The sequence below is a fragment of the Pygocentrus nattereri genome, chromosome 17 (assembly GCF_015220715.1).
Source record: "Pygocentrus nattereri isolate fPygNat1 chromosome 17, fPygNat1.pri, whole genome shotgun sequence".
Taxonomy (NCBI): domain Eukaryota; kingdom Metazoa; phylum Chordata; class Actinopteri; order Characiformes; family Serrasalmidae; genus Pygocentrus; species Pygocentrus nattereri.
The window spans coordinates 2,453,826-2,481,715 of record NC_051227.1 but is presented as its reverse complement, the minus strand read 5'-3'; the positions used below and the strand labels follow the sequence as shown (position 1 = coordinate 2,481,715).

At 39.0% G+C, this 27,890-nt stretch overlaps 2 protein-coding genes, 1 long non-coding RNA gene and 1 other non-coding gene across 5 annotated transcripts in view; 2 read left to right on the top strand and 2 right to left on the bottom strand.

Annotated features, from left to right (window-relative positions):
- Positions 1 to 2,629, bottom strand: part of scn2b (sodium channel, voltage-gated, type II, beta) — a 28,496-nt gene extending 25,867 nt beyond the window's left edge. Inside the window, exon 1 of one of the 2 annotated variants that reach the window (XR_005131718.1) lies at positions 2,355 to 2,624. Coding sequence is in view for 1 of the 2 variants with exons in the window: in XM_037546559.1 (XP_037402456.1) it covers positions 2,355 to 2,421 (67 nt within the window). In the remaining variant the exon portion in view is untranslated. Of the gene's footprint in view, positions 1 to 2,354 lie in introns of both variants that reach the window. The other variant, XM_037546559.1, reaches the window with a different exon arrangement.
- On the top strand, positions 141 to 27,890 carry LOC108433965. Its single transcript, XM_037546558.1, has 8 exons — positions 141 to 276; positions 425 to 506; positions 22,811 to 22,920; positions 23,083 to 23,137; positions 24,078 to 24,290; positions 24,436 to 25,524; positions 25,853 to 26,021; positions 27,288 to 27,890. Exons 5-8 carry the CDS (start codon positions 24,080 to 24,082, stop codon positions 27,412 to 27,414), a joined length of 1,596 nt encoding a protein of 531 aa, XP_037402455.1. The 5' UTR covers positions 141 to 276; positions 425 to 506; positions 22,811 to 22,920; positions 23,083 to 23,137; positions 24,078 to 24,079; the 3' UTR covers positions 27,415 to 27,890.
- Positions 8,531 to 14,004, bottom strand: LOC108433966. The gene is made up of 4 exons (XR_001858334.2): positions 13,960 to 14,004; positions 12,513 to 12,636; positions 12,308 to 12,357; positions 8,531 to 9,260 (listed from the first exon to the last, which is right to left on the bottom strand). It is a non-coding gene; the product is annotated as an uncharacterized LOC108433966 (long non-coding RNA).
- Positions 16,427 to 16,528, top strand: LOC119265822. The gene has a single exon (XR_005131754.1). It is a non-coding gene; the product is annotated as a U6 spliceosomal RNA (small nuclear RNA).

Below are 27,890 nucleotides of genomic sequence, written 5' to 3'. Positions count from 1 at the left end.
TGTGTCTTTATTAAGTATGCAAAATAGATAACAAAATAGATAATAGATATGACGTGTTTAAGCTGAAGATGCATAAAGGGGTCAAACTGACCTGACAGGGATATTGTATCAATGAAAACATTTAATTCCTTGATATGTATTTATCATTAATATTGTTAATATGTCTTTTCCATGTCTCTTGGTTACAGGTTCTTGGTTTCAGGTTATGTTCTGTCAATAAGACTATTTTATTTCTTGATATGCCAGTGGATTATGGAACATATGTCTTTGTAAAAGGTCAGTTCATTTACTAAGGATTTTGTCCATGGAAATTTGTATTTTTTATTATTTTCTTTATTAAAATGTTCATTTCTGAGAACTTTTCATCACTTGATAAGCCTCTTCCATACATATCTAATTTTGTCCTATATCAACTGCTGTTCAGAATTTGCTTCTGACGTCAGTTCTCAAAGTCAGTACTCAACTGTCAGCTTGCTGGAGCCACTGACCTACTGTTCATGTGCAAAGTAAGTTTTGTGTACTTGTAAATGTCATACCTAGGACTGTTCCCTGTAGAGGATGTGTTTTTGACTTGTTCACATATTTTTGCTCAACACTCCACAAAACATGTAATTTGACATGCAACTTGAATTCAAAATTTTAGAATTTAGAACCATTGACCAACTGTGCACACAGAGGAATTAAACCTCTGATTTGGACCCATCCATGCAGTGAAACACCTACATACATGCACACTAGTGAACAGACACATTAGGGGGCAGTGAGCACACTTGCGATGGGCAGTTGCTCAAGGGCACTCAAGTCTTGTCCTGTTGGTCAGGGGATCGAACCAGCAATCTTCCGGTCACAAGGTTGGTTCCCTAACCTCCTGCCCACGACTGACATTATATGTTGTATTAATATCGGCTTCTAGTAAGCAGCTTTTAATGTTCAGTCATGTGTCCCATTAGAATAGTACACTACAGTCTTAGAAATGGATGAGTAACTTCTTTTACTGGCAGGTAATCAGTTTTTGGCATAAAAAACACTTGGAAGAGACAGTTTTAGACTTCAGCAATACTGTATTACCATTACGTCCTTAAGTGTTACCTATTAGCAAAGTAAGATAGTGAGTTTACAAAAATACAATAGCTGCGCATATAGTAAAGTTTGATGACAATGGCTTAAAACGGTGGTTTCCAACCCAGTCCAGCAAGTTTTGATGACCTCCTTGCACTACACCTGATCTACCTAATCATCTTACAACAGCTGTCAGAATTGAAGTGGGTGTGTTGGAGCCAGGACAGCACGTATAAGGCCATGCTTAGCAACCACAACTTTAAAGAGTTGGTTATTTTTGCTTGAGAAGTTTTATCTCTGACAGCAATCATGCTGTTTCACAACCAGGGCGATGCTAAATAAGAAGAATTACACTAGGTTTAAAGACAGGCTTTATATAAGAGATTTTACAACATGTGGGCTAAAAAGTTACACCACCACCCGCCATTAACATTTCGAATAATCTGGCAGACAGTTTCATTTTCATATTTGACCTTGAACTCTGGTTTTGAAAGACATTCTTCAAATTAAACTGTTATTTTAACAAATATGATGTTATTTGTATTATTGTCGATGTTCACCTAGTTTATAGATGCTGTTGTAAACGTGTAAACGTGAGATGCGCTGCTCATAAAAAAAAAAAAAGATATATTCATGTTGAATGCTTTTCAGTGTCAAAGAATGCGACCAAAAAATTAAGCGTCATGTGAATGACCTCACTAACAGTAACGGTCAGGCTGGTTTTTCTGCTTGTGCACGTGATTAATTGTTGCTTTTGCGATTAGACTGGCGCCCTAATCTTAGACTGGTACCCAGTGACTTCTGATTAAAGGTGACCGAGCTCTTTTCCATATCAGTATAGCCTGCAGCGTTGCATCCTCTGATGACTTGAAGCAGGGCGATGCAATTAAACACGTTACATTTATCACCGCCCGTCTCATCGGACTGCATGTCACTTCACTTGTCTGGCATTTGTCAGCAATATGGAGAGAGGTATGACGCGGCATGACGCCATTCGAATAATATGGCTATGTCGGGCACAGTCCTGGGCGATTCTGGATGACCGATATTTTGGGCAGAAATGCGGTCACGTAGGGGATCTCTGGACCAGATCTTTATTTTCAGCGCGCATCTTTGTGTATACATAACGGCCTTTCATCTCTGCGTCTGGAAACGCTCTCACACACACACACACACACACACACACACGAGCGCGCACTGGTGCGTCAACGTCCGCAGGACATAAAGCTGAAAACGCATCAAAAAAGACGGCTCATGTTTTTGTTTAAGAGAGCAGACGCCAATTTTTCACTCACCCGCAATTACCAGCAGTGCTACACAGGATGCAGCTGACGTCCCCTGCGACGGCAACATGAGAGGCATTTTGATCCCTGGAACGGAATGCTTTCGTTAAATCGTAAATCAGTTACCTCACAGGTCTACTGGCTCATTATAGGCCTATAAACATTAAAAAAATCGGTCTAATATGGATTATTTCCAGTGCTATGTTATGGCTGGCAGTGTCTGTAGCCGTAGAAAAGGTTGATTTTGTGGTTGCGGTAGCTGCTCTGCTGGGCGGGGAGGCGAGGATTTCAGCTCCGTCCTCTATCCTTCCCTCCTCCCTCTGACTTGAAGCCCTCATTATTGGGACCGCACGTCTTTTATTTTAGAGATCATTTGTAATAGTCGCAGGCTTGTAAAAGTTCCTGTTTGGGCGCTCCTTTTCAGGTTCCATGTTTTGTTGTTATTCTAAGTGAAAATAGTGGATTTACAGAAATACAGTAGCTGTTCATATACTTTTGATGATTTCCCTGCTGGAACACGCCTGATCTACCGATGAGACGACTAATTCAATGAGATAATAATTCAGAGCTTAACTGAGTAGGTTTTTTTTGGTAGAGATGTCAAACATGTTCCTATAAAATCAGGGTGATGCTACACATCCTCCACAGAAAACACACTTCTGTACGTTTTAATGTACAATAGTTGTTTATTTTGAAGGGGTGGGGCCTGTGTCAAAGTCATGGGATGATTTTTTTTTCAATAGGTTAAACTCAGCAAATAAATATGCGCATATATGAACACTAGTTGAAAAATGCCATTTAGTTCCCATGAGAGGATGTGATGACTTACTTTCACTTAGAAAATCAACAACATTTGAAATCTGAACAGAAATGGTCAAACTTTTGCATAATACTGTGTATTGGTGGTCAATAATTAGAAAAAATAAAATGACAATAATACATTTTTTGATTGATATATTTGATATTTTATCACATTGTTGTATACCATAAGCAAAACAACAATACCCATCTCCCTCCTCTCTCTGAAATTCAGGCCTCCTTATTGAACATTAGATATGTTATGCATGTTATGAGTCTGAACACATCAACACAAAGAATGGGCTTGCTCACATTTATTGTTTTGCAGATTTTAAAATGATGGTGAAGACATCAAAGCAAAGAAATAACAAATACAGAGACAAAAACAGTGTTAAAGAAAGTAAACATCTTTTATTTATCTTTATCTTTTACATTTATATTATCTTTAACTTTTGGCATTCTCTCAAACTGTTTCACGAGGAGCAATGTGAGATCCAATGTGAGTTCCAACAGGACTGAAGAAGACACACACATGCGAGACCTTGTTATTGCTGAAAACCACTCATGTCCTAAACCATGAGGCAAGAAAATAATTAGAATTCTCAACCTTAAAATGAATGGCTTCATTGCATCTTCACAATAAATGATTTTCCTTAATAATTTACATTCTTAGTGATCATGATGTCAAGCAATAATAGACAACAGGTAGACAGCTGGATTCCCTCCATGTACAATACATTCCATGTATTTATCTGTGTCCTTAGGTGATGAACAAGAAGCTTTCATGAGGTAATGTATGAAAAGATAAGCAGTAATGTAAAGTTATGAACTGAATAGGCATTATTTATTATTCATTTTAAAGAACCAAAGGTCACTTTTACATTGGTAAACATTCCTTATTACATTTTTCCATGACAAAAAATAAATGGAAACTAAAAGAAGAAAAAGCAGTGTGGCCGTTGCAGCTAAACTAAAAATAACTATGTGCTTGCACCCTGGCCCACTCTCCATTTTCCCCCTTACATTTATCAAGAGGATTGAAGAACAGAAAGAATAAAGAAAGAGAGACAGTGTGAAAATGTAGGGAGAGAGTGGGCTGGTGCAGCTAAACTAAAAATAACATCATGCTTGCACCATGGCCCACACTCCATTTCCTCTCTTAGGTTTATCAAGAGGATTGAAGATGAGGAAGGAAAAAGAAAAGGAGATCATGTGAAAATGTAGGGAGAGAGCGGCAATGTAGGGAGAGAGAGATAAATTACAAATCAAGAACAGGGCCATATGGACAGTGGTGGCTGATGGGGGAGGGTGGGGTTATGATGGGCAGATGAGCAGATTAGGGCTAAAAAGATTTAGGTTTATTACGATCAGAGCAACAGAGGGATTTTAGCTAAATGTAGGCTCTGTAGTCAGGCCTGCCTGTTTACTGGCATACATATACTTGCATGGACATGAATTAAAAACCCAATACAAGACTTTGGCAAGCACTTAAGTAGCAAGTGGCATTGAGTAAACAGCCTCATGATGTTAATCCAAGGGTTTGTGGATTTGTGATTCCACATTAACATTCCTCATTACCACAGAACACTGTAGATTAAAAATTGAGGGTAACCATTCAGTTATGAGCCAAGGCCTTTGCTCATGTCTCCATTTTGCAATATTGCAATGCTTATAGATTTGCTGTCTGTTTAGAAATACGAGAAGTGTGGGCCTAGAGATGAGCTTAATGTTGATGGAAACAAATATTTACTTTAAGGTGATAAATAACTAAAAAACTAAATAATTTACAACACCAGTTGACACATGACAGACAATTCTAAACACTGGGAGAAAGAAAATCTGATTGTATGACATTAATGCACCACTAAATGATATAAAATATTCTGGAATGCATTCTGCACAGGTGGAGTTTTTGTAAGCAGTGTTTTTTGTCAGCCGGTCTGTGGAATGTTGCTCTGAGAATTTCTAAATCTCTCATTTCAATGTTTTCTTTCCACAACTGGACAGTTACGTCTGCTTGCCAGCAATAGAATCTGGTGTAGAGCACCGGTTACACAGCCAGTTTGCACTGTTTTCTATGTAATTACTCTATGATAAGCTTTAGGATGTAACTAATGTTAGCAGAGTGGTCCTCTGGTGAGCTAAGTGCAGCGCTAGGGTGACAACATGAGTACAACACTGGATTTGTTAAATCTGGAATTGTGATGCTGTTGCTGATCTCTGGGTCTTGATCCTGGACTGTATTTTTGGCCAGTCAAGACTACCCCATGTCCACATCCTTCTAATAGTAATTATTCAATCATCTATCATCCTAGTAGTCTTAGAACTTCTCTCCATACAAATGATTACTTATTTGTTCCAGCAACTTTCTGTTGATTTAACAGTTTGTTTTTTGTAGTATGTTAAACCAGCCATTAGGGGTGTACTTTGTGTACTTCCAAGCCCGGATAAATGGTGAGGGTTGCGTCAGGAAGGGCATCCGGCGTAAAACTTGTGCCAAAACTATCATGCGGATCACAAATATGATTGCCATACCGGATCGGTCGAGGCCCGGGTTAACAACGACCGCCTCCGCTGCTGTTGACCAGCAGGGTGCCAGTGGAAATTGGACTACTGTAGGTCCAAGACCATCAAAGAGGAGAGGAGGAAGGCGGGTTAGAAGGCAGCGAGAGAGGAGGAAAAGCAGGAGTGTGGAGGTTAGAGTAGGGACTCTGAACATAGGGACAATGACTGGTAAAGGCAGAGAGCTTGCAGACATGATGGAGAGAAGGAAGGTAGATATTCTGTGTGTCCAGGAGACCAGATGGAAAGGAAGCAAGGTCAGGAACATTGGAGGTGGATTCAAGCTGTTCTATCATGGTGTAGAGAGGAAGAGAAATGGAGTAAGGATAATCCTAAAGGAACAGCTTGGGAAAAGTGTTCTGGATGTAAAGAGAGTGTCAGACAGGATCATGAGCCTGAAGTTGGAGGTTGATGGTGTGATTTTGAATGTGGTCAGTTCATATGCACCACAGGTTGGTTGTCAGTTAGAGGAGAAAGAGGAATTTTGGAGTAAGATGGATGAAGTGGTAGATGGTGTCCCTAGAGAGGAGAGATTAGTGATTGGTGCAGACTTCAATGGACATGTTGGTGAAGGGAACAGAGGGGATGAAGAGGTGCTGGGTATGTATGGTGTTAAACACAGAAATGCGGAAGGTCAGAGGGTTGTAGATTTTGCAAAGAGAATGGAAATGGCTGTGGTGAACATGTATTTTCAGAAGAGGGAAGAACACAGGGTGACATACAAGAGTGGAGGGAGGTGCACACAGGTGGATTATATCCTTAGCAGGAGATGCCACCTAAAGGAGATTGGCAGCATAGGGTGGTTGTCTGTAGAATGAGATTAGAAACAAAGAAGAGGAAGAGAGTGAAGACAGAGCCAAAGATTAGATGGTGGAAGCTGAAGGAGGAGGATGGTTGCAGGCAGTTCAGGGAAAAATTGCCACAGGCCCTTGGGGGCAGTGAGGAGCTACCTGAGGACTGGGAAACTACAGCTAAGGTGGTGAGAGAAACTGGCAAGAATGTGTTGGGTGTTTCGTCTGGTCAGAGGAAAGAAGACAAGGAAAGTTGGTGGTGGAATGAGGAAGTCCAGGAGAGTATTCAGAAGAAGAAGGCAGCTAAGAAAAAGTGGGATAACCAGAGAGATGAAGGAAGTAGGCAGGAGTACCGTGAGGCTAGTCGCATAGCGAAAAGAATGGTGGCAAAGGCAAAGGCTCAGGCCTATGATGAGCTGAATGAGAGGCTGGACAGTAAAGAAGGAGTAAAGGACTTGTATCGTTTGGCTAAACAGAGAGATAGAGCTGGAAAGGATGTACAGCAGGTTAGGCTGATAAAGGATCGAGAGGGAAATGTACTAGTGAGTGAACAGAGAGTGTTGAGTAGATGGAAGGAGTACTTTGAAGAACTAATGAATGAGGAAAACGAGAGAGAGAGAGGAGGACAACGGGGGGAGAGATAGTGGATCAGGAAGTGCAGAGAATTGGTAAGGTGGAAGTGAGGGCAGCTTTAAAAAGGATGAAGAATGGAAAGGCCGTTGGTCCAGATGACATACCTGTGGAGGTATGGAGATGTTTAGGAGAGAAGTCAGTGGACTTTTTAACCAGGTTGTTTAACAAAATCTTGGAGAGTGAGAGGATGCCTGATGAGTGGAGAAGCAGTGTACTGGTCCCCATTTTTAAGAACAAGGGTGATGTGCAGAGCTACAGAGGTATAAAGTTGAGGAGCCACACCATGAAGGTATGGGAAAGAGTTGTTAAGGCTAAGGCGAGAGGTTCAGATCAGTGAGCAGCAGTTTGGTTTCATGCCCAGAAAGAGCACCACAGATGCAATTTTTGCGTTGAGAGTGTTGGTAGAGAAGTACAGAGAAGGTCAGAAGGAGCTGCATTGTGTCTTTGTGGATCTAGAGAAGGCATATGATAGGGTGCCGAGAGAGGAACTGTGGTACTGTATGAGGAAGTCAGGTGTAGCTGAAAAGTATGTTAGGGTGGTGCAGGACATGTATGAGGATAGTGAGACAGTGGTGAGGTGTGCAGTTGGAGTGACAAATGCTTTCAAGGTGAAGGTGGGGTTACATCAGGGATCAGCTTTGAGCCCCTTCTTGTTTGCAATGGTGATGGACAGGTTGACAGATGAGGTCAGGCAGGAGGCTCCATGGACCATGATGTTTGCAGATGACATTGTAATCTGTGGTGAGAGTAGAGAGCATGTGGAATAGAATCTGGAGAGGTGGAGGTTTGCACTGGAGAGGAGAGGAATGAAGGTCAGTAGAGACAAGATCGAATACATGTGTGTGAATGAGAGGGAGGCAGGTGGAAAGCTGAAGATGCAAGGAGTAGAGGTCGTAAAGGTGGATGACTTCAAATATCTTGGGTCAACCATCCAGAGCAATGGACAGTGTAGAAAAGAGGTGAAGAAGAGGGTGCAGGCAGGATGGAGTGGGTGGAGACGGGTGTCAGGGCTGATGGGTGACAGAAGGATAGCAGCAAGAGTGAAAGGGAAGGTTTACAAGACAGCAGTGCGTCCTGCTATGATGTACGGTTTGGAGACTGTGGCTCTGTCTAAAAGACAGGAGGCTGAGCTGGAGGTGGCGGAGATGAAGATGCTGAGATTTTCGTTGGGAGTGACAAGGATGGACAAGATTAGAAATGAGCAGATCAGAGGCACAGTGAAGGTGGAGCAGTTTGGAGATAAAGCCAGAGAGGCCAGGTTGAGATGGTTTGGACATGTGTTGAGGAGCATTAGTGAATATATTGGGCAAAGAATGTTGGAGATGGAGCTGCCAGGTAGAAAGAGAAGAGGTAGACCTCAGAGAAGGTTTATGGATGTAGTGAAGGTGGACATGGAGATGGTTGGTGTGAAAGTAGAGGAGGAAGTGGATAGGGCAAGATGGAGGCAGATGATCCGCTGTGGCGACCCCTAAAGGGAGTAGCCGAAAGAAGTTTTTTGTAGTATGTTATTCATCACTTAATGCAAATTATGAAATAACACATAAATGTATGAAAAGATTCATAATCTTTGCAAAAAGTGGCTTATATGTATTACTGAACTGATTGATAAATATACTAGCTTAGTCACTATCTTGATACAACACATGCTATTGAAAAATACAGGTGTTATTTCTTCTCATTACTTGGTCTGTGATTTAAGCCTGAAAATTTCCTCCAGGTTTTCATTTAATCCAGCTATAATTTTCAACAGAATTTTTAAATGAACTTTGCATGTGTTGATGGTAACCAAACTACGCTAGCATTAAACATGTTTCACATTATAAAACATAGCCAAAAAACTTTGCAGAAGTCTTCTGGCTTTCAAGTTTGAAAGCAAATTAGCATCCTATGAATATCTCTACACAGGATTCTTTAGCACTATTTTGTATTATTTGCATATTTCTAGTCTCTTAAAGAGTTTTAACCTGAACATAATGTGCACTACATGCAGCATGTTTTTGTTTCTTCAAAAAATTTTAGAACTGGAGCCTGGAGTCAGCAGAGCAGCCCACATCAACAAAGTTGAAGTGAAAGAAGAAAATATGTGTTCCAAAGAGCCTCAGCGGGAGCATCCAGCAGAGATTGTGAGCTCTGACTTTGGGAATAAACACAATAACAAAAATGAATACATTATTATTTTATATTAGTAGTCCTCATACACAATTACACAGTTATGATGAGACTGTGGAAAGAGAATTGTACCATTGTGCTGCATGTTCTTGCGCTGTACAATAGAGGTCTGCATTCCTGTAGGACCCACCATATCATCTTATGGCATGAGATTAATGTTTAGCATCATGAGAACTGTAAGTGCGGCTGCAATTCCAAAGCATAGGGAGCTGAAAGAGCATTTCTGGGGGGTATTAAAGTTGGAACTTTGCAGCTCTGCAGTTGGATACTACTGGGTCAACCAGCACAGTGTGGGCAGATGCAAGACAATTAATACTGGACTAGATTAATCACTTAATAATTAACGTATAATTTATAACAGCAAAATAATGAAATACTCATTATAGCTAGAAGTTCTAAACTAGTTCTATGTAGAAGAACGTGACTCACGTCAATTTTGTTCTACAAAAAACTACAAAAAAGGTGGAGATTTCAGACAGTCAGACAGCCACAGCTGTGGACAGTGCTCATAATAAAGGCAAATACATGACAATAAAGCTGACTACAGTTAAGTGACCTAAGGAAATGATTTTCAATTGTGACTAATGCAGATGGAAAATCAGCTATTTGTCTCTGTGGGCAGGAGCAAGACAAAATGATTAGGTGGCAGGCAATGCAGATTGTCTATGGGAACAAGCGTTGCGGAATGAAATCTTGCAGGAGCAGGACTAAAAAATGTATCTTGTGCAGACATCTATTGTACATTGTACATGTGAGAAGACCATGTTGTTTATTAGTGTATTTGCAGAATGCAATTGATAGTAAATGCATCTTTTAGGTAAAGGGAAATTACACTGACATTTTTTAAAATTCTGCACAGTTCCATCCTTAAATTTGTTCTGAACTTACCAATTTAAACTTCCTTATAATGGTGGTGATGGGAAACAGGAGTTGCAATGTCTGCAACATAGACATTTTACTTACTTTCCAAATTAATTAATGAATCTACAGGTGTCTTTATATGTAATGTTGATATTGATACCGTGGCAATATTCAAATGTTGCTTGAGCTCTATTGTTTTTAGAGATCTAGAATTATTTTGAAAAATATATGACAGTGATAAAGACTTATTTTCTTAAAATTTAATAACTTATTATGTCAACATAGTGTGTTATACATGATATCAAATGTCACAATATTTACAGGAGTTAGATTCAAGAAATACAAATGTATTGTTGGACTGTTCCACCATATTGGCAGGGTGTGTCCTTTGTTTACATGCTGCAAATCCTCACATACACATACAGAGCTCAAATAGACTGCTGTTTTATTGACATTTTTAGACCTCTAATGCTTTGTATAAGATAAAATGAAATGGAAAGGTATATTCCCATAACTCCCAAGCCCATATACCGTTTGCATAAGTTTTTTTTCCCCCTCCACCAGCAGACTTAACTCTGTTTTGACAGCAATGCCCAGTTTTATGTTTTCTCTTCATTTTAGCTGTTGAATTACTTGCTATTACTTGGTGTCTTGGTATCTATTACTTGATATTACTTGGGACTTTTTAAATGTCAATAATACATTTAAGGTGAATTGGTTAAGAAGATGTTTGCATAATGCAGATTCCATGGTAATGCTTCATCCCCCATGATATCTTTAGAAAAACTGGTGGTCTAGATTTAGTTTTGAGATGTAATTATTTAGCTTCTTGATTACCCATAAAGCTTTCCAGTTTCCACCAGCGAGCTCTGTTAGCCTGGAAGCTAACAGAGCATAAAACGTCTCCTCATAAAACGTTACTGTGGACTAATAAAGACACTGTTGTCAAAGAAAAATCATTATTTCCATCACACTGGTATGATAAGGGTATTTCTCATACAATAGATTCGTTTAATGATGATAGCAGTGACTCGCCTGAAAATATTTGAAAATATATACTTTTTATGGCCATTATTTTTTAAGGAGTTTATATATATCTGCAAAGCAATCCCATCTGGCTTGCTACTATTGATGAAAAGTTAAATTTACAACTGTATGTCTCTTTTCTGGTCTCAGTTTCTCTTATAAATTAAAGCTGCAGCTTTACAATGAAAGACATATTTTGTTACTACATAAATTCTGTTTATGTACTTAAAATGGAAAGTTTAAATATTACTCTTGACTATGTTGTTAAATATTCAAGTTGATATTCATAAAAATACATTTTCTAATTCAAATCCTAGAATGTTTTTAAAATAGAAGTGGAACATTGGATTACTTCCCTTAAAATGATAAGAAGAACAATACTTTCCTCAGGTGTTTAGAGCTTTACAACTTTAAATTTAATTTACCCATTCAGTGCAATAGTGATGTATGTTGTAGTGATATGTTTTATAATTGTTACAAATAATTGCATCAATAAGGACCAAATAAATAAATAAATACACAAATAAATAAACTTTGATTGGCAGATGTCTCCTTTGGCAAATTTAGTCCCACCCAACTCAAATTGAAGAATATGAATTTGAATATGAAGAGAAATACATGTAAATGAGTAGATATAATATTTTGAGATACTAAGTCATTTTGACATATTACTGCCAAAAACAGAGGAGAAAAAAACAAACAAAAAAAATTGGTGACTTTTTCATCCTGAATGTATTTTAAAATATATATTTTAGGCCAAAACCTTGTTTTAAAGCTAACCAAAGCAAAGGCAGCAGGCAACATGTTCTTAACCATTTCATGTGCTAGCTTCTTGAATTGTAGCTCTTTAAATGTTTAAATGCTTTGGGTGTCTGATTCCAGTCGTCACCACTACATACAATTAAACAACTAAGCTTTGAATCCAAAGTGAAAAAAGTAACTGAACAGCACCATCTAAAGGATAAATTTTGTTCTGCAACACAAGAACGATAGATTATACTTATACTGTACAGATATAATTCTATCATATGATTTCACCAAAAACAATGAGATAAAGATCTTACTGGTTTACTAACTGACAAAACAATGAAACATACAAAGCCAGTCTGTATGAGAATGTGTCACCTTGTTTGTGCTGAGTGTCATGCCTGACTGCAGCCTCCTCCACATTCAATCTAAAGGAGAATAAAATGTTCTTTATGCTCTTTGTTTATTGTGTGTCTTGTCTGTCAAGCATACGGACAAGGGGACAACAAGGAAAAAGAATAATAGTAACGTTTTCAATGCAAACTTTTATAAGTTACTTTATTCATGATCAATGGTGGCTCACCTTGAGAGGAGCTGTTGCTATAGTCATCTCTGTGATGTTCTCCAGACCATCTTCCCCAGGAAGATTACACTCGCACACACAAGTCCAATCACAGCGCAGAGGGGAATGATACGCAGGCAAGAATCTGCTTCAAGGAAAGATTTGTGATTATGAAAGTTATATTTACCTATTTCTACTTTTGTATGTAACTTTTACATGTGAACACCCTCCTCCTACTTTCATATAACTAAACTGTACCCGTTTTCATGCAGCTTCCAACACATATTCCCAGCACAATGATCACCAATCTCCCAAATTTGCCAAGCAGTCAAAGTGTAGCTTTAACAGTACAAGAATTAATATTTTTTGTTAATATTAACAACTAATAAATCCTTATGACTGCAAATAACCTACACATATGTAGCATGTGATAAACATAACTGATGATCAATTTTAGCAATATACGTTTCCCATATGCTTGATTGTGAGTTCCAGTGATTCTAGTTCTCGTCTGTGTTTACATGGGCCTCCTATCAATCTATTATATACGTTCAATGTATATGTTAAGGCTATTAATGAACCCTCCAAAGCCCTTGATTCCATTCCCATCTTAGTCCTACAAAAGCAAACAAACAAGGCAAAATGCAGTAATAAATGCTGAGCATCCCCACATACTTCTGCTATGGCCAAAGCACACACTGCTCCTCAAACAACTGCATGATGAAAATGATGAATCATCTTCAGAGATTATATATAATGTTGGATAACCGTAGCTAAAAATGCCTGCACCACCAACTGAGCCCTTCATACAAGTTTATCACTTTTGCCTTAAGCACTGCTTCACATTGTAATTAATGTTTGATAGCTTCAGCTAATAATGCCTACCAGTTAATAGCTGACCAACTCTGGAACAGTTTGAGTTTTAAACACATTAACCAAAAAGTAGTGTCAAATGTGGTGTTGTGGTTAACATTTTCCATCTAGTTTACATGACATTATGTTAATTCTACAGAGGATCTCTATACTTCTCTCTCTGTCTGGCGGAGGTCTGATTTTAATTATCATATCTTTTAGTATTTGCTATAATTTGCTGCTTCATAATGATATGTAGGAATAGATAACTGAAAAGAGAATAAGGAAGGCAAGAGATCAGATGAAGTACAGCCCTGTTTTAAAAGCAAACATTACTATGTAAAGCAAACATTTTCATAACTTGACTCATAATAAATCATAATGGCAAAAAAAAAAAAACATTTTCTGGTGAATATCTTCCTCACAACTAATGGACATAAATAGATTTCAACTGGCCACTGTAATGCATATATATTCCTGTAGAATTTCTGTAAGATTGTATTGAAGAAGACTTCTGATTACTGTCAGATTTATGGGCTTGACAAAGACTGGTATTATTAAATTCTCTTAAAAGAATATGCTAGAGATTCTTTATGAGATCAGATTGGTAGCCTACCTGGAACTCCCACTCCACACTGACCATCCTGTGGTCCAAATGTCCAGGACACTTTGTGAAGTCACATGTTAAACTGACATCCGAGCCTTCACTAGCTCTCTGCTCTGGATGAGTTAACAGACAGCCAAGGACCGTGTACACTGCTGTCAATGGGGGTGCAAAAAAAAAACAACTGTTTAATCTGAATAAACACATAACAATAGAAACTCAGAGCTAAATATTATTAAGTAAATAATGAGTAGGAACATTCTATTCACAATAACACATGACTTTGAGTGTTCTATTACTTCAGGTATGAAAACTGTGAAAAAAAGTGTGACAAGTTTAGAAAACACTATACACTACAGGTGAGTTCAAAGGCATCCTCATCAGTCCAAAATGTAGCGATTTTCAAATGAAAATGAAACATTCTGGTGAACAAGCAATTAAACTATATGATTTTATTAATTTATTAACTAATTTTATTCATTTAAATTGAATTCACTGAATTCAGTAAAAATGCATACAACCTATAGCTAACATTACCAAAAGCAATGAAAAGCCTGTCATTACTGATCAGAAATGGCTTAATTATGTATTTATATGCACAGGAATTGAACCGGGCCCAAATGTCAAGACCTATATGAATTGTGGGTAAATGCACCACCCTGTTACCTTTAGATCACCCCAAAAGATTAGATTTGCCCTTTGATTCAGTTGGCCTGGGATGTGCGCCGCACTGAGAAAGCATAGATGTCTCTGCACCCAGAGATGAATCCGTAGTGTCACTACGGCACTAACCAGCAGTGCATGGCTAGCAGGTGAATGCCACCTTGGCAATTGACATAGGCTACCATGGCTGTGATGTCTGTGCAAACAAGAACATGGATCTTTATGAGCGATGGTCTTGGGAACACACTCATCTTTTTCTCTCATCACTGCTCTGTGTGCCTACTTCGACATCCTTCATTTCCTTCTTTCTCCTCCGCACACTCTCACTGATTAGAGTGGAACTAAACAAACTCGGTACGCTGCAGGGCATCCACCAGGCTGGAGGGTATGTGCATGCCTGAAGGTTGCAGTGGAGGGAAATCACAATCTGACCATGAAACCGGGGGCTCGGGTGGAGCGTTTTTTTTTGGGGCCTGGGCTGGAGCTTTTCATTCTGTCTGAGAGGTTCATCTCTGTGGCGGAGGGTTGGAAGCAGGAAGCTGGAACACTGCACGCAGTGAAATGGGTCGACTAACACGATTTCAGTGTGTTCTGAACCCAAACACTCAACACATTCTTTGTGCTGATCCTCTCTTGGCAAAGTGCTTTCCACGCGCTTTGCAATGATTCGCTAAGTTCTCTGTGGCTGACGAAAAGGTGTTAGTAGTTTCACCCGCAACAGAGCTAGCAGGCTAGCATGTGTGGTGAGCGGCTGAGCTGATGCAGGCCACATGAAACAAGACAAAAATAGATAAAATTTTGTGAAATAGAGTGAATAGTACTCGGTGCTACTGGGTAAGCACTAAGAAAAAAAAACAAACAAACAAAAAAAAAAAAACAAAGAAATGCTGAATTACATTAACAGTGGAGACAGTGCAGTGGCACAGCTGAATGAGCTAGAAAACTTTATTAGGCAAAGTAAAGGAGAGGGGCCTACAGCACTGCTGGGGGCCAATCTCTGCCTCCAAGACCAAGATGTCACTTGAGCGGTGGAAAGGTTTAAACTTTTTCAGTGGTGTTGCATGAAGACAGCATTTATAGCAAAGTAACACCTCAAGTTTGAAATGTCGTAAAACTTTTTTGACATTAGCTGTATGGTTAAACATTGCTGCTGCTGCCACCTTCTAATTTACTAATGAACAAAACTGCCCTATGTTTGTCATTTTTTAAAAATCGAATAGATCATTTTGAAAGGCAGATGTAATATGTATGTGAAAGTATGGAATTGTGTGTGCCGTGTGCTGTGACCTTAATCCCCTTTGCATTTAAAAACCACCTCGTTCCTGTATTATGAACAATAACGGATACATAACAAGACAGTTATCATCATCAAACTGTAAACAACTGCACAGGCTTGGTGAGTTAAACTACTTCGTCCATATCCTCTTGACAAACAAGCCAAATCTCTTTTTTGTCTAGTTAATGTCTCCAAAGAAAGGCCTTGCAGTGGTTTCATTGAACTGATTTTATCCATCGAGCACACTTCTGGTAAAACTAATTGCTAGCCAGCTTGCTCCGCATGTGATATTAATTGTACTCCTGACATTAAAAGAGCACATACTTGAGGGATTTGACAGTGGGTTTTTATGTTTTTGAATGTGCTGAAGTAGAAACGTTGTAACAGTTAGCTGCAGTACTTACTTCACAATGGGTTCCCAGTGGAATGATATAGCAATTGAGAAAAAGAAGCAAAAAAATTGTGAAAAAGCCTGTGGGAGCGTGGCTGTACCAATCAGTCAGAGCCACTGGAACTACCTGTTGTAGAACGTGGGATATTGGACCATTTAGCACATATACTAAAATTGGATCGATACAGAGAAGATTAGCATGGCCCCTGCGAAAGGATGACACGCAAATCCGTGAAGCGCTCCATATTTGGAGGCAGTCGTGGGCTGGAGGTTAGGGATCTGGCCCTGTGACCGGAAGGTTGCCGGTTCGATCCTCAGGGCTGACAGTCTATGACTGAGGTGTCCTTGAGCAAGACACCTAACCCCCAACTGCTCCCCGGGCGCCGTGGATAGGGCTGACCACCGCTCCGGGCAAGTGTGCTCACTGCCCCCTAGTGTGTGTGTTCACTAGTGTGTATGTGGTGTTTCACTTCACAGATGGGTCAAATGCGGAGGTGGAATTTCCCCAGTTGTGGGATCAAAAAAGTATCACTTAATGAGTCTTAATTCTTGAAGAACTTTTGTTTCTTTGTGGCATCAAGGTGGACTGAAATCTACTTTTGCAGTCTGTGCTCCAGAACCTCCTATAAAAAACTTTGTGAGGTTTAGACTGGGTAAACAGCAATGCTCTGAAGCTGAAAGTGTTTGACCATCCTGGTGTTTACCATTCTTCTACCATTTGTTTAGTAATGTGCACGGCAGCACCATCAACCTGGAATATGGAACATTAGGAGGGAACATTATGAGGTTAAACTGCTCCACATTTCAGCAGTTCTTTGACCATTCAGAGTAACCATCAGACTTGATGGCTCTCATGAGATGGCTGCCAATACCATTAAGGATGTTTAGCAGAAGGCAACAGATGTTTTTAGGTGGAATTTAGGTGGCATTCTTTGAAAAAGAGAGAAAGATGACTCACCAAACCATGTTACTTTTTTTTCTTTTGCTCAGAGCCTCCAAGTGTCGCATTCCTTATGTCAGATTACATGCACTGGCCTTGAAGCAAGCTGTCTGAATGGCAACCCTGCCATAACGTCCAGCTGTGTGGAACTCACTAAATATATTAGCAGAAGTCTTGACTGGATTTTTAAGCTGTAGTTTTATTATCCTTGAAAGAGTTTTTCTGTGCACAATTTCATTTTATCACTGCTGATTTGAATGTTTGGAATATAATTCTCAAGTTTCCCCTGACATGTTGGATCTCTGATACTTGCTTTCAAGGCTCACATGTACAACCCCAATTCCAATGAAGTTGGGACGTTGTGTAAAACATAAATAAAAACAAAATACTATGATTTGCAAATCCTTTTCAACCTCTATTCAATTGAATACACTACAAAGACAAGATATTTAATGTTCAAACGGATAAACTTGATTGTTTCTTGCAAATATTCACTCATTTTGAATGTGATGCCTGTAACACGTTCCAAAGAAGTTGGGACAGGGGCAACAAAAGACTGGGAAAGTTGAGGAATGCTCAAAAAACACCTGTTTGGAACATTCCACAGGTGAACAGGTTAATTGGAAACAGGTGAGTGTCAAACCGACATTGAATGCCCGTGACCTTCGACCCCTCAGGCGGCACTGCATTAAAAACCCACATCATTCTGTAACGGATATTCCCACATGGGCTCAGGAACACTTCAGAAAACCACTGTCAGTGAACACAGTTCGTCGCTCCATCTACAAGTGCAAGTTTAAACTCTGCCATGCAAAGCGAAAGTCATATATCAACAACACCCAGAAACAGCGGACTGAGACTGAGACTTTTGGAAATCATGGACGTCCTGTCCTCCGGGCCAAAGAGGAAAAGGACTGTATGGTATGGGGGTGTGTTAGTGTCCATGGCAGGGGTAACTTGCACATCTGTGAAGGCACCATTAATGCTGAAAGGTACATACAGGTTGTAGAGCAACATATGCTGCCATCCAAGCAGCGTCTTTTTCAGGGACGTCCTGCTTATTTCAGCAAGACGATGCCAAGCCACATTCTGCACGTGTTACAACAGCGTGGCTTCATAGTAAAAGAGTGCGGGTACTAGACTGGCCTGCCTGCAGTCCAGACCTGTCTCCCATTGAAAATGTGTGGCGCATTATGAAGCGCAAAATACGACACCGGAGACCCCGGACTGCTGATCAACTGAAGTTGTACATCAAGCAAGAATGGGAAAGAATTCCACCTACAAAGCTTCAACAATTAGTGTCCTCAGTTCCCAAATGCTTATTGAGTGTTGTTAAAGGAAAGGTGATGTAACACAGTGGTAAACAACTGCCTTGGAACGTGTTGCAGGCATCAAATTCAAAATGAGTGAATATTTGCAAAAAACAATAAAGTTTATCTGTTTGAACATTAAATATCTTGTCTAGTGTATTCAGTTGAATAGAGGTTGAAAAGGATTTGCAAATCATCGTATTGTTTTTTAACATCCCAACTTCATTGGAATTGGGGTTGTACCATTAATTACCATAATTACTATTGAACCTAAAAACATTTACCAGTTTACCTGTGGTATATTTTTTATACATCAAAAGTTTGAGAACGCCCTCCCTTCATTTGAAATGCCTTGCTATACATTTAATGGCACAGAGTGATTTAGAAATGCTGGGTTGTGAAAATATAGCCAAAGCATTTCTAAATCACTCTGTGCCATTAAATATGTAGCAAGGCATTTCAAATTTTGTCTAAGCAACAATTTTCTTTTGTAAACCATTGTTAAAAGCAAATACTGAAAACCATTTAGCCTGAAGTCGGTTTAATCAGGTTAGAGTACTGATATCAAGGGTTTAAATTGTATGGGTTATATCATGATTCCAAAGCTAGTGCTGTAACAAACATTGTCATAAATGCACGTACCATAATGTTTCCCTCAAAATAAACGTGGTTAGTCTTTAAAATGTTCCCAAACATTTGACAAGCAGTGTAATTGTTTCCTTTCAGAGTGTTGTTTCCATTATTTCCTCCATCTTTCTGATTTAAGGCATACTTACCTTCCAGCAGGAGGATACCCAAGGCCACATTGCTCATCATAGCACAATGTTCCAGCATTCACACTTAACTGAAGGAAAAGGTCAAATCAGTATCTTATTGTATAGCATTCCAATATGAGAAGTGTAACTCAATGTGAAGAAGTGAGAAGTATAACTGATGAGGTACTAAACAGCATCACAAGTGCATGTTTACTTTCGAAAACCAAGTCAGCTGCCTTACCACATCCTCCATCCCGACAAGTTCTGAATGGGATGTAATTAACGATGGTCAGGTTTATTATACCCTAGAGCAGTACTCTGGTCTAATTTATCTGCAAATTTCACTTTGTTTATGTTGTTTGTTCAGAAGGTCATGAAGCCTCTAGTTCTTCATAATATTTTGATGTCTTCTTAATTTTGTCCAATAATGTAATGCTGAACAAGCACAGAAAGACGCTTGCGGATCTTAAAAACGAAAGTTGTTTTAATGAGAGAACACTTGGGAGAAAGGACAGAGTCAAGGAAAATCCAGAATCAGAATCCAAAGACAGGCAAAAAGTAAAAAAAAACAAAACAGAAAAACACAAGCAACCAGAGCAAAAGGGCAAATCCAAAAGAGTAATAGGCAAAAAACAGGCAATGGGTTCAGAAACTAGTCATGAAATCAGAAGAGAAACACTCAGTAAATCAGTAGAGTGGCCATACCTCGCAATGAGGAAAACAAACCAAGATCCAACAGGTGTGTTGCATTAGTAATTGGGTGACTGTGAATGGGGCAGAGGCCTGTGATTTGCAGAAGGGGTGATGCTCATGATGATAGGAATTCTGGGAATTGGAGTCCTGCACTGTAAAAAATGTCTGTAGATTTTACAGTGAAAAACTGTGAAAGCATGACAGTAAAAGACTGTAAACTCTAAAAAGGTTCAATACAGTTTCTGTAACAGTAAAATACCATAAATATGTATAACGTCTAAAACACTATTTTTTACATCTCTTTTCTGGAAAAAATACATTATTCCAATGTTAAATACTCTTGCACTGTGTTTTTAACCAAAATATTCTGTAAAATTTAAATAACAGCACGAACTGTAATTTTTCAGTTTATTTTTTGTGAAAAGCACATTTTGTTACTGTTCAATCTAATAGCTTTTGGGCAAGTAACAGAAAATGTACATTTTGTATTGCTTTTCTCTCAGTTAAATACACAAATTTGTGTATACAAACATTATGTGCTGTATAAGTGCAAAATCATATTCTGATTCTGAGCAAAATAATAAAACAGTATATCTGGGCTTTTTTCTGTGTTCCAATAATTTACGTAACCTGGTTTTATTATAAGTTTTCCATATCAACCAACAGTTTTTATGTCTCATGACACATCTTGAAAGAGTAACTATAAAATCTGTGGACAAATCTCTTGCACTGCATTTTGGACAAAATCAAGTAACATTTTTATATGGACTACTGGATTAAAGATATGTATATTTTGTGAAGGCCAGCCTGTTATAACATTGTTTTGTGTTCTATTTTGAAACACAAACTTTTTTGCAACTTTAAAAAAAATTATAGCATTTATTTCTTTCTTTATTTATTTTTAAAAAGTCAATTTTTTAAGGACAGTAACTTTGTTTTAAGCGCATTTGAATACAGGTTGTGGACAGAACGCGCGCCTGATTTTGAATACTAACGGTTGCATCGTTTAGGCGCCGTCCAATCAGCGCATTTGGCAGCCGTTTGTCCGGTTGTGGTTTGAAGCGCTCCGTACAAGTCAGGCTTGAATTGTTCTCTTAACGTTGCAGGAGCTCTGCAAGGTAAACATTTCAAACAGTTTGCGTCCCAGATGGCTATGCTAACTTCGTCCGAGCATATGGCATATTAGCTAGCAAACTAAAGTTAATGATCGTGTTTAATAATGAAGAGACGTGTTTCAGGGGCGGGATACATTCACAGCGTTTTCGTACTTCGTAACGAAATAGTGTCTGTTTAGCGGTGCTTACACATAAGCTTTGGAAATACGCGGTTCCCATTTGCAAGCATTTCAGTCTAAAATGTCCTGGTTTTATGTTGGATATGTGCTTGTTTGACCATGTATTCTTGCTGCATTTGTGGAGAATCGGTTCAGTCTCTAAAGGCGTATGTTCTACATTGCAAACTGCATCGCAATGAACCACGTTGTATTTTCAAGTGTGTTGAAATTGGCTGTAAACAGGTGTTTTCTGGATATGCAGCGTTAAAGTCTCACTTCTATCGCCACCATAATGCCATGTCATCAGTTGCTCAGGATATTGATTTAGCATCACTAAAATGCACAGTTTCACTTTGTGAACGTCAATGTGACGGAGTCAAAGAGTTGGTTGCTCACCTGAAGGAGCACATAGTACAGGGACGTGCTGTGAACTGCCCAGTAAGAGGTTGCAAAACTGTGTTCACTGTAAAATCTTCATTTACCTCCTATATGTCCAGAAAACTGTTCTGCGAATGCGATTTGTGACTCATTCAAAAGTCCAAGTTATGAGTGTCCTTCTACAAGTGAGCTTAACGTTACTACCATGCAAGAAACGGCAAGTGTATCACATTCTGAGGAAACTTTTGGGGATATGTCTAATTTCAGTGACCTGTTTCTCAGAAATGTGTGTATGTTCTATTTAAAATTACAGGGACAACATCTTATTCCAGCATGTACTATTCAGAGCATTGTCGAAGAGATTCAGAATATACATGAGTTGGGACAAACATACACTTTGAATAAATTAAACTTGCTTCTGAAAGATTTGTCAGTATCAGATGAAGATATTGTAAAAATCTGTGATACAGTGAAGGAATCTGACTTGTTCTCAGCTTGCCACACAGGACCTATGAGAACAGCATATTCTAGAGCCCAGTGCTTTAAGAAAATGTTTAATTATATTGAACCAAAAAGGGTGTTTTTAGGCAGAGATGAGAACAGAACAGAAAGATTTGCATATTATGTTCCTGTGTTGAACACTTTGAAGAGTATGTTAGAGTCAGATTTTTGGCAGGGGCTCATGTCAGTAGATCATAATAATAATGTTTCTGTACCAGATGTTCTCTGTGACAGCCATGATGGTAAATTGTTTAAAACCAACACCTTTTTTTCACAAAAACCCAACTTGTCTTAAACTGGTCTTATACCAGGATGCATTTGAGGTGGTGAATCCTTTGGGTTCTGCAAAAAGGAAGCACAAAATTTTGGCTGTGTACTTTTCACTATTAAATGTGCCCCCCCATGTCCGATCAAGTGTTGATCACATGCAGCTGGCTTTGTTGTGTAGAGAGAAAGACTTTAAAGAATTTGGCCATGCCAAGGTTTTTTCGAAGTTGGTGGCTGACTTGAAAGTCCTGGAGGAGACAGGGATAACAATAGCAGATGAAACTGTTGTTAAAGGAACTCTTTACTGCATTGCCGGAGACAACCTGGGCTCACATTGCATTGGTGGATTTACAGAAAATTTCAGTTCCTCAGAATATTTCTGCAGATTCTGTCTAATTTCTCAAACTCAATTTCAGGGTTGTGACCCAACTTCATGTGGACCAGAGCGCACCACTGAAAATTACAGGTCTGCAGTTGATCAGTTAGAGACTGAACAAGTGCCAGACATTCAAGGAATAAAGTTCAGGTCAGTGTTTAATTCTTTGAAACATTATGATGTATGTCTTCCTGGTTTGCCCCCTTGTCTTGGCCATGACATTTTTGAAGGTGTCCTCTCTTATGATGTTGCACTTTATCTGAGGTATTTTGTGAAGAAAAAGAGATGATTCACATACTCCATTTTGAACAGGTCCATTAAGCAGTTCAAATATACAGCCACAGAAGCTTCCTCCAAGCCATGTGAGGTCAGTCCTAAAACGCTTAGACTATCTGGTCATGCCATACAGAATTGGAATTTTTTAAGATTACTGCCGCTAATAATTGGAGACAGAGTGCAGGATCCACAAGATGATGTGTGGCAATTAACTCTACAACTGAAAGACATAGTTGACTTGGTTTGTGCTCAGAAAATTTCCAAGCCTCAGGTTGCTTACTTAGATGCTCTCATTCAAGAATATTTGGATTCCAGGAAGGCACTGTTTCCAGATAACAACTTGAGACCAAAGCATCATTATTTACGGCACTACCCAGGATTGATCCTAAAATTTGGCCCACTGATCCGATTATGGACTATGCGCTTTGAAAGCAAACATAGTTACTTTAAAAGATGTGCAAGGCGTTTGAAGAATTTTAAAAATCTTTGTCTCAGTCTTTCAGAAAGACATCAGATGTTTCAAGCCTATCTGTCAGCTTGGTCAGTGAGTTCTCTAGCCTTACATGTAAAAAACAACTCCCCGTTTTACTCTGAACTTTACAGTCAACAAGTTCAAGATGCAGTCTGTCAATTTGGCTTCACTGAAATGAATACAAAAATTTCTGGAGATGTGCAGTATAATGGAATAACATACAAGAAGGGCCAGTTTGTTGTCATTAGGAATGATGACTCAGTGGAGTTTGGTGAACTCATTCTCATGTTAGTGAAAGATGATTCATCACTTCATTTTCTGATGCGAGTATATTCAGCGGAATTTCTTCCACACTACCATATGTACTCTGTAAGAAATGACAGTGGAAGATTGCAGTGCCTGCACATTAGTTTGCTGATAGACATGTGGCCATTATCATCTTACATAAAGAATGGATATCAGATAGTCCCACTGAAGCACAGTATGTTGTCAGAGTAGATGCTCTGATGTCAGTTGTACAAAGTCCAACTTCTTTGTTTTATGTTTGTGTATTTGACAGATATGGCAGAATCAGAAATACAGAGGATAAACAGTGCAATTACTGCAGTTTTTCCTGATCTTCCTGTAGCAGTTCTCAATTCAGTAGTAGATACTTTGAAGGCACTTGGTGCAGAGACTACAGATGATCTGCAGTACATTACAGAAGGAGACTTGCTGCCAGTGTTGAAGCCAGTGCAAGCCAGAAGACTTGTTGTTTCCTGGGCCCAGAACAGTAAGTCTGTTAATGTATAACAATGAAAAATTGTGATTAAGCCAGGAAGCTGTTTAGTAATTTAACCATACATTACATTTTCAGTGGGGCTTCATAGCATCATTCAATGTTTACCTTTGTTATCTCCTTTGTTTTTCTGTTACAGATTCAGCGGCTCCAATTCCAACCTCAGTGTGTCCCTCTCCAGTTTCTATCTGTTCGAATCCACCCGCTAGTTCTCCCTCATCAGCATCAACCACATCCACCTCATCGTCCCCAGGTGGCAGTTCCACTTTTCGCCCAGACTGGGTAGACAATTTCCAGATACCATGGCAAAAGCTTCCTGAAGAGTTACTGCAAAGTCTTGAAAGGCAGAAAAGACCTAGTCCACGACTACGACGGGAGATGATAAGGATTGTGGCTTCTGAAATTATGAAGGTGTATAGTAATCCAACCAAACGTAACACTACAGAAATAGGCAAGAGAATGGTGGCCAAGTATCCAAAATCTCTACAAGATGTCATTGAGGGTGATGTTGTTGGACCTGGATATCATTCACTGGCCAAGCAACTCCAAGCGCGAGTTGACAATGTTAAACGACCTAACACACCAAAGATAAAAAAACGCAAGCCAGCATCAGATGGATATGACACAGAGGAAGTTCCAGCTAAACAAAAAGCAAGTGTTCAAGACACATATGGCTGTGTCAACTGGGAGCTGAAATATTTGCCACTTTCTGAGACTGGGGATAGTCAACAAGAAAAAAAAGAAAAGCTGAAGATGATGTTTCAAGAGATGAACTACAATACAGACGACATGAAAAAATTAGTACAGTCCACCTTTTACACGCAGCGTAAAGACATCAACAAGGGGACAAGCATCAGGCAACTTACCCAAGAGTGGCCATTTTTGTTCAATGAAGCTGGTATGGCAGCACACTTCCAAGAACTTACTGGTGTGAGTCTAATGGAGTGCTTCCTTGCCAATGTGGACAAGAAGTGTAGACGCCTCTTAAGCTTCTTAAAAAGTGTTGATGCACCAAAACACAAACAGGTTCAGGATGCCTTTATCAAGTTTCAGACTGAGAGAGGCCAATTGGATGGTTGCCCAGGAGATATCATACAGATGGTACTTCTTTTACTGGCTCATTTTGGTGAAAAGGAGGAGAACCTGTTCCATTATGTTGATACAACATGCCTGGCCCAAGAGGTTCTGACAGAGAAGTTGCCAGCAACACCCTGCATTATTGTGTGTGGTAAGTGAACAGAAAAACTAAAAGTGTAACCAAACCCTCTAAATCTACTGGTGTACTGACAGCCTACTATTCTACTATTGGCTTGCTTTGTTGCAGGTTATGTTGCATAACAGTTTATGGATACTTATCATTGTTTCACCTTGTACAAAGGTCAGCCAGTGCAGTAGCTTGGTTTTAACCAACTAGGTTATCAGTACACCATTACAATTGGCCCTTGTCATGTTGAATGTAGTAAACACCATTGTATTTTTACTCAGTGGCTGACATTAATGCCTTTGTTATTGAAGTTTATTTATTTGGGTTTTTTTTGGCTTTGTTAATCTGTCAGGGTCCTCCTGCTTTACTGCTGGGACGTTCATGTTGAGCATTGACCAAGAGGTTGTCAACGACCACATCACTTCTTTCATACATGCCTTCTGTCTGTTGTTTGGCAGTTACTACTGCTTCAACATACACTACCCAGTGGAACTACGGTCAACACTAGAGTTCTTTCAAAGGTACAATTTCTTTGTAGGCATTTTTAATAATACAGGTTATATAGCATCACTGTCCAATGAAAAACATGTCTCCATTCTTGTCGATTTTTATTTTTCTGCATCATTTGAACACAACAGCTGGTGTTTATATTGTGTGAAAATCTCATGCTGAATGGACCAATAGAAATGCTCCAAAATAGTTTGGAAACATTTCTGGTTCCAGTGACTTGCATTAAAAGTAAATAACGTTTTTGGCCTCTCTTGGAAAGTTGCTATTTTGGAGATAGTTGTATTTCGTTGGACAGCAGCAAATATATGTGTGTGTGTGTCTCTGTGTGTCTGTGTCTAGTGGCATGCAAAGTTTACGCCCACCTGGTGTGACTGTTCTGTTTCTGTTTATAGTTAAGCAAGTAAAAATTGCCTGACTTTTAGAAAGATGACACATTTGTATTATTATTATTTTGTACTAAGATTACTTTATTACCATCTTTTACTGTTTAAAAATATCAAGGGTCAGAAGGAAAAGTTTGGGTAGCTTACATTTATAATATATTCCACCTTAAAAGTGTACATAAATGTATGTTACATCTTAAATACTGCAGTAGTGATGTGCTATAAAGCTAAACTTGTCAACCCTTTCAGAATTTTATATGTTTCTGCATATAGAGGCAATACATATTGTTTGAGTCCTAAAAGTAGATAAAGAGAACCCAATTAAACAAACAAGACAAAATATTATACTAGGTCGTTCATTTATTAAGGAAAATTATTCAGTGTCTGCGGCACGGTGATGTAGTGGTTAGCACTGTCGCCTCACAGCAAGACGATCTGGGTTGGGTTCCCGGTCCGGGTCGTTCTGTGTGGAGTGTGCATGTTCTTCCCGTGCTTGAGTGGGTTTCCTCCGGGTACTCCGGTTTCCTCCCACAGTCTAAACACATGCATGTTAGGTTGATCGATCACTCTAAACTGCCTATAGGTGTGAGTGCGTGAGTGAATGTTGGCCATATGATGGACTGGCGAACTGTCCATGGTGTACCCCGCCTTCACCTGATGACGCTGGGATTGGCTCCAGCCCCCCGTGACCCCGACTAGCGGGATAAAGCGGAAGATGGATGGATGGATTCTCTTTATCTACTTTCAAGACTTCTGGTTTATGCTGTTTTAGAAAAAAATCTAAATATATAATATAATTTGTATATACAATTATATAATGTAAATTAATAAGGTGTCAATCAGCACCATTTTTTGGTTGTTTACTAATTAATGTATTTATTTATTTTCATGTAGGTGTTTCTTCTCAATTAATCCCGAAAGAGGCACCAAAGTCCAGTGGAAGAAAAACAAGAAAGTGCTTCCTGTCAATCCCAGAGTCCTCACTCTGATTGCAGACCTTGCCGACTATGAGTGGACCTAGACATAACTTATGGACAGTATGTTAAGGTATAGTGCAAGTTCCATATTGTCGCTGCCCCAAAAATCTCCAAAGTAGTAGGATTTTCAATGTAAGATAATGTAAAGAGGCTTTGTTCCAAGTGATTTTGGAGCATTTCTATAGATGTAATCATCATGAAATTTTCACAGGATATTCTCAAATGATGTAGAAAACTAAAAAGCCACAAAAAAGAAAATACATGTTTTTCTTTGGACAGCGACAATATAGTGCAGTTGTTTTTGTTTTTGTTAAAATCTTACCAAAATGTTCACTGAAAGTTCTGAGAGCTACTGTAAGTGTATACACCTGGCTATTTGCTGTCTGGAGCCAATTCAGATTCAGTTTTATTTTTTGTATTATTTTGTATTTGTTTTATAAGAAGCATACATTTGTTTTCGGGATTTTTATTGGTCATTAAAATGTTAAATACAACTTTTATCTTATGTGTAATTATTTAT

Coding starts and splice junctions, on each gene's coding strand:
- LOC108433965 (XM_037546558.1), top strand. CDS start 24,080: ATGGCAGAATCAGAAATACAGAGGATAAACAGTGCAATTACTGCAGTT. Junction 24,291..24,435: donor TGTTTCCTGGGCCCAGAACA/GTAAGTCTGTTA, acceptor TTTCTGTTACAG/ATTCAGCGGCTCCAATTCCA. Junction 26,022..27,287: donor ACACTAGAGTTCTTTCAAAG/GTACAATTTCTT, acceptor ATTTTCATGTAG/GTGTTTCTTCTCAATTAATC.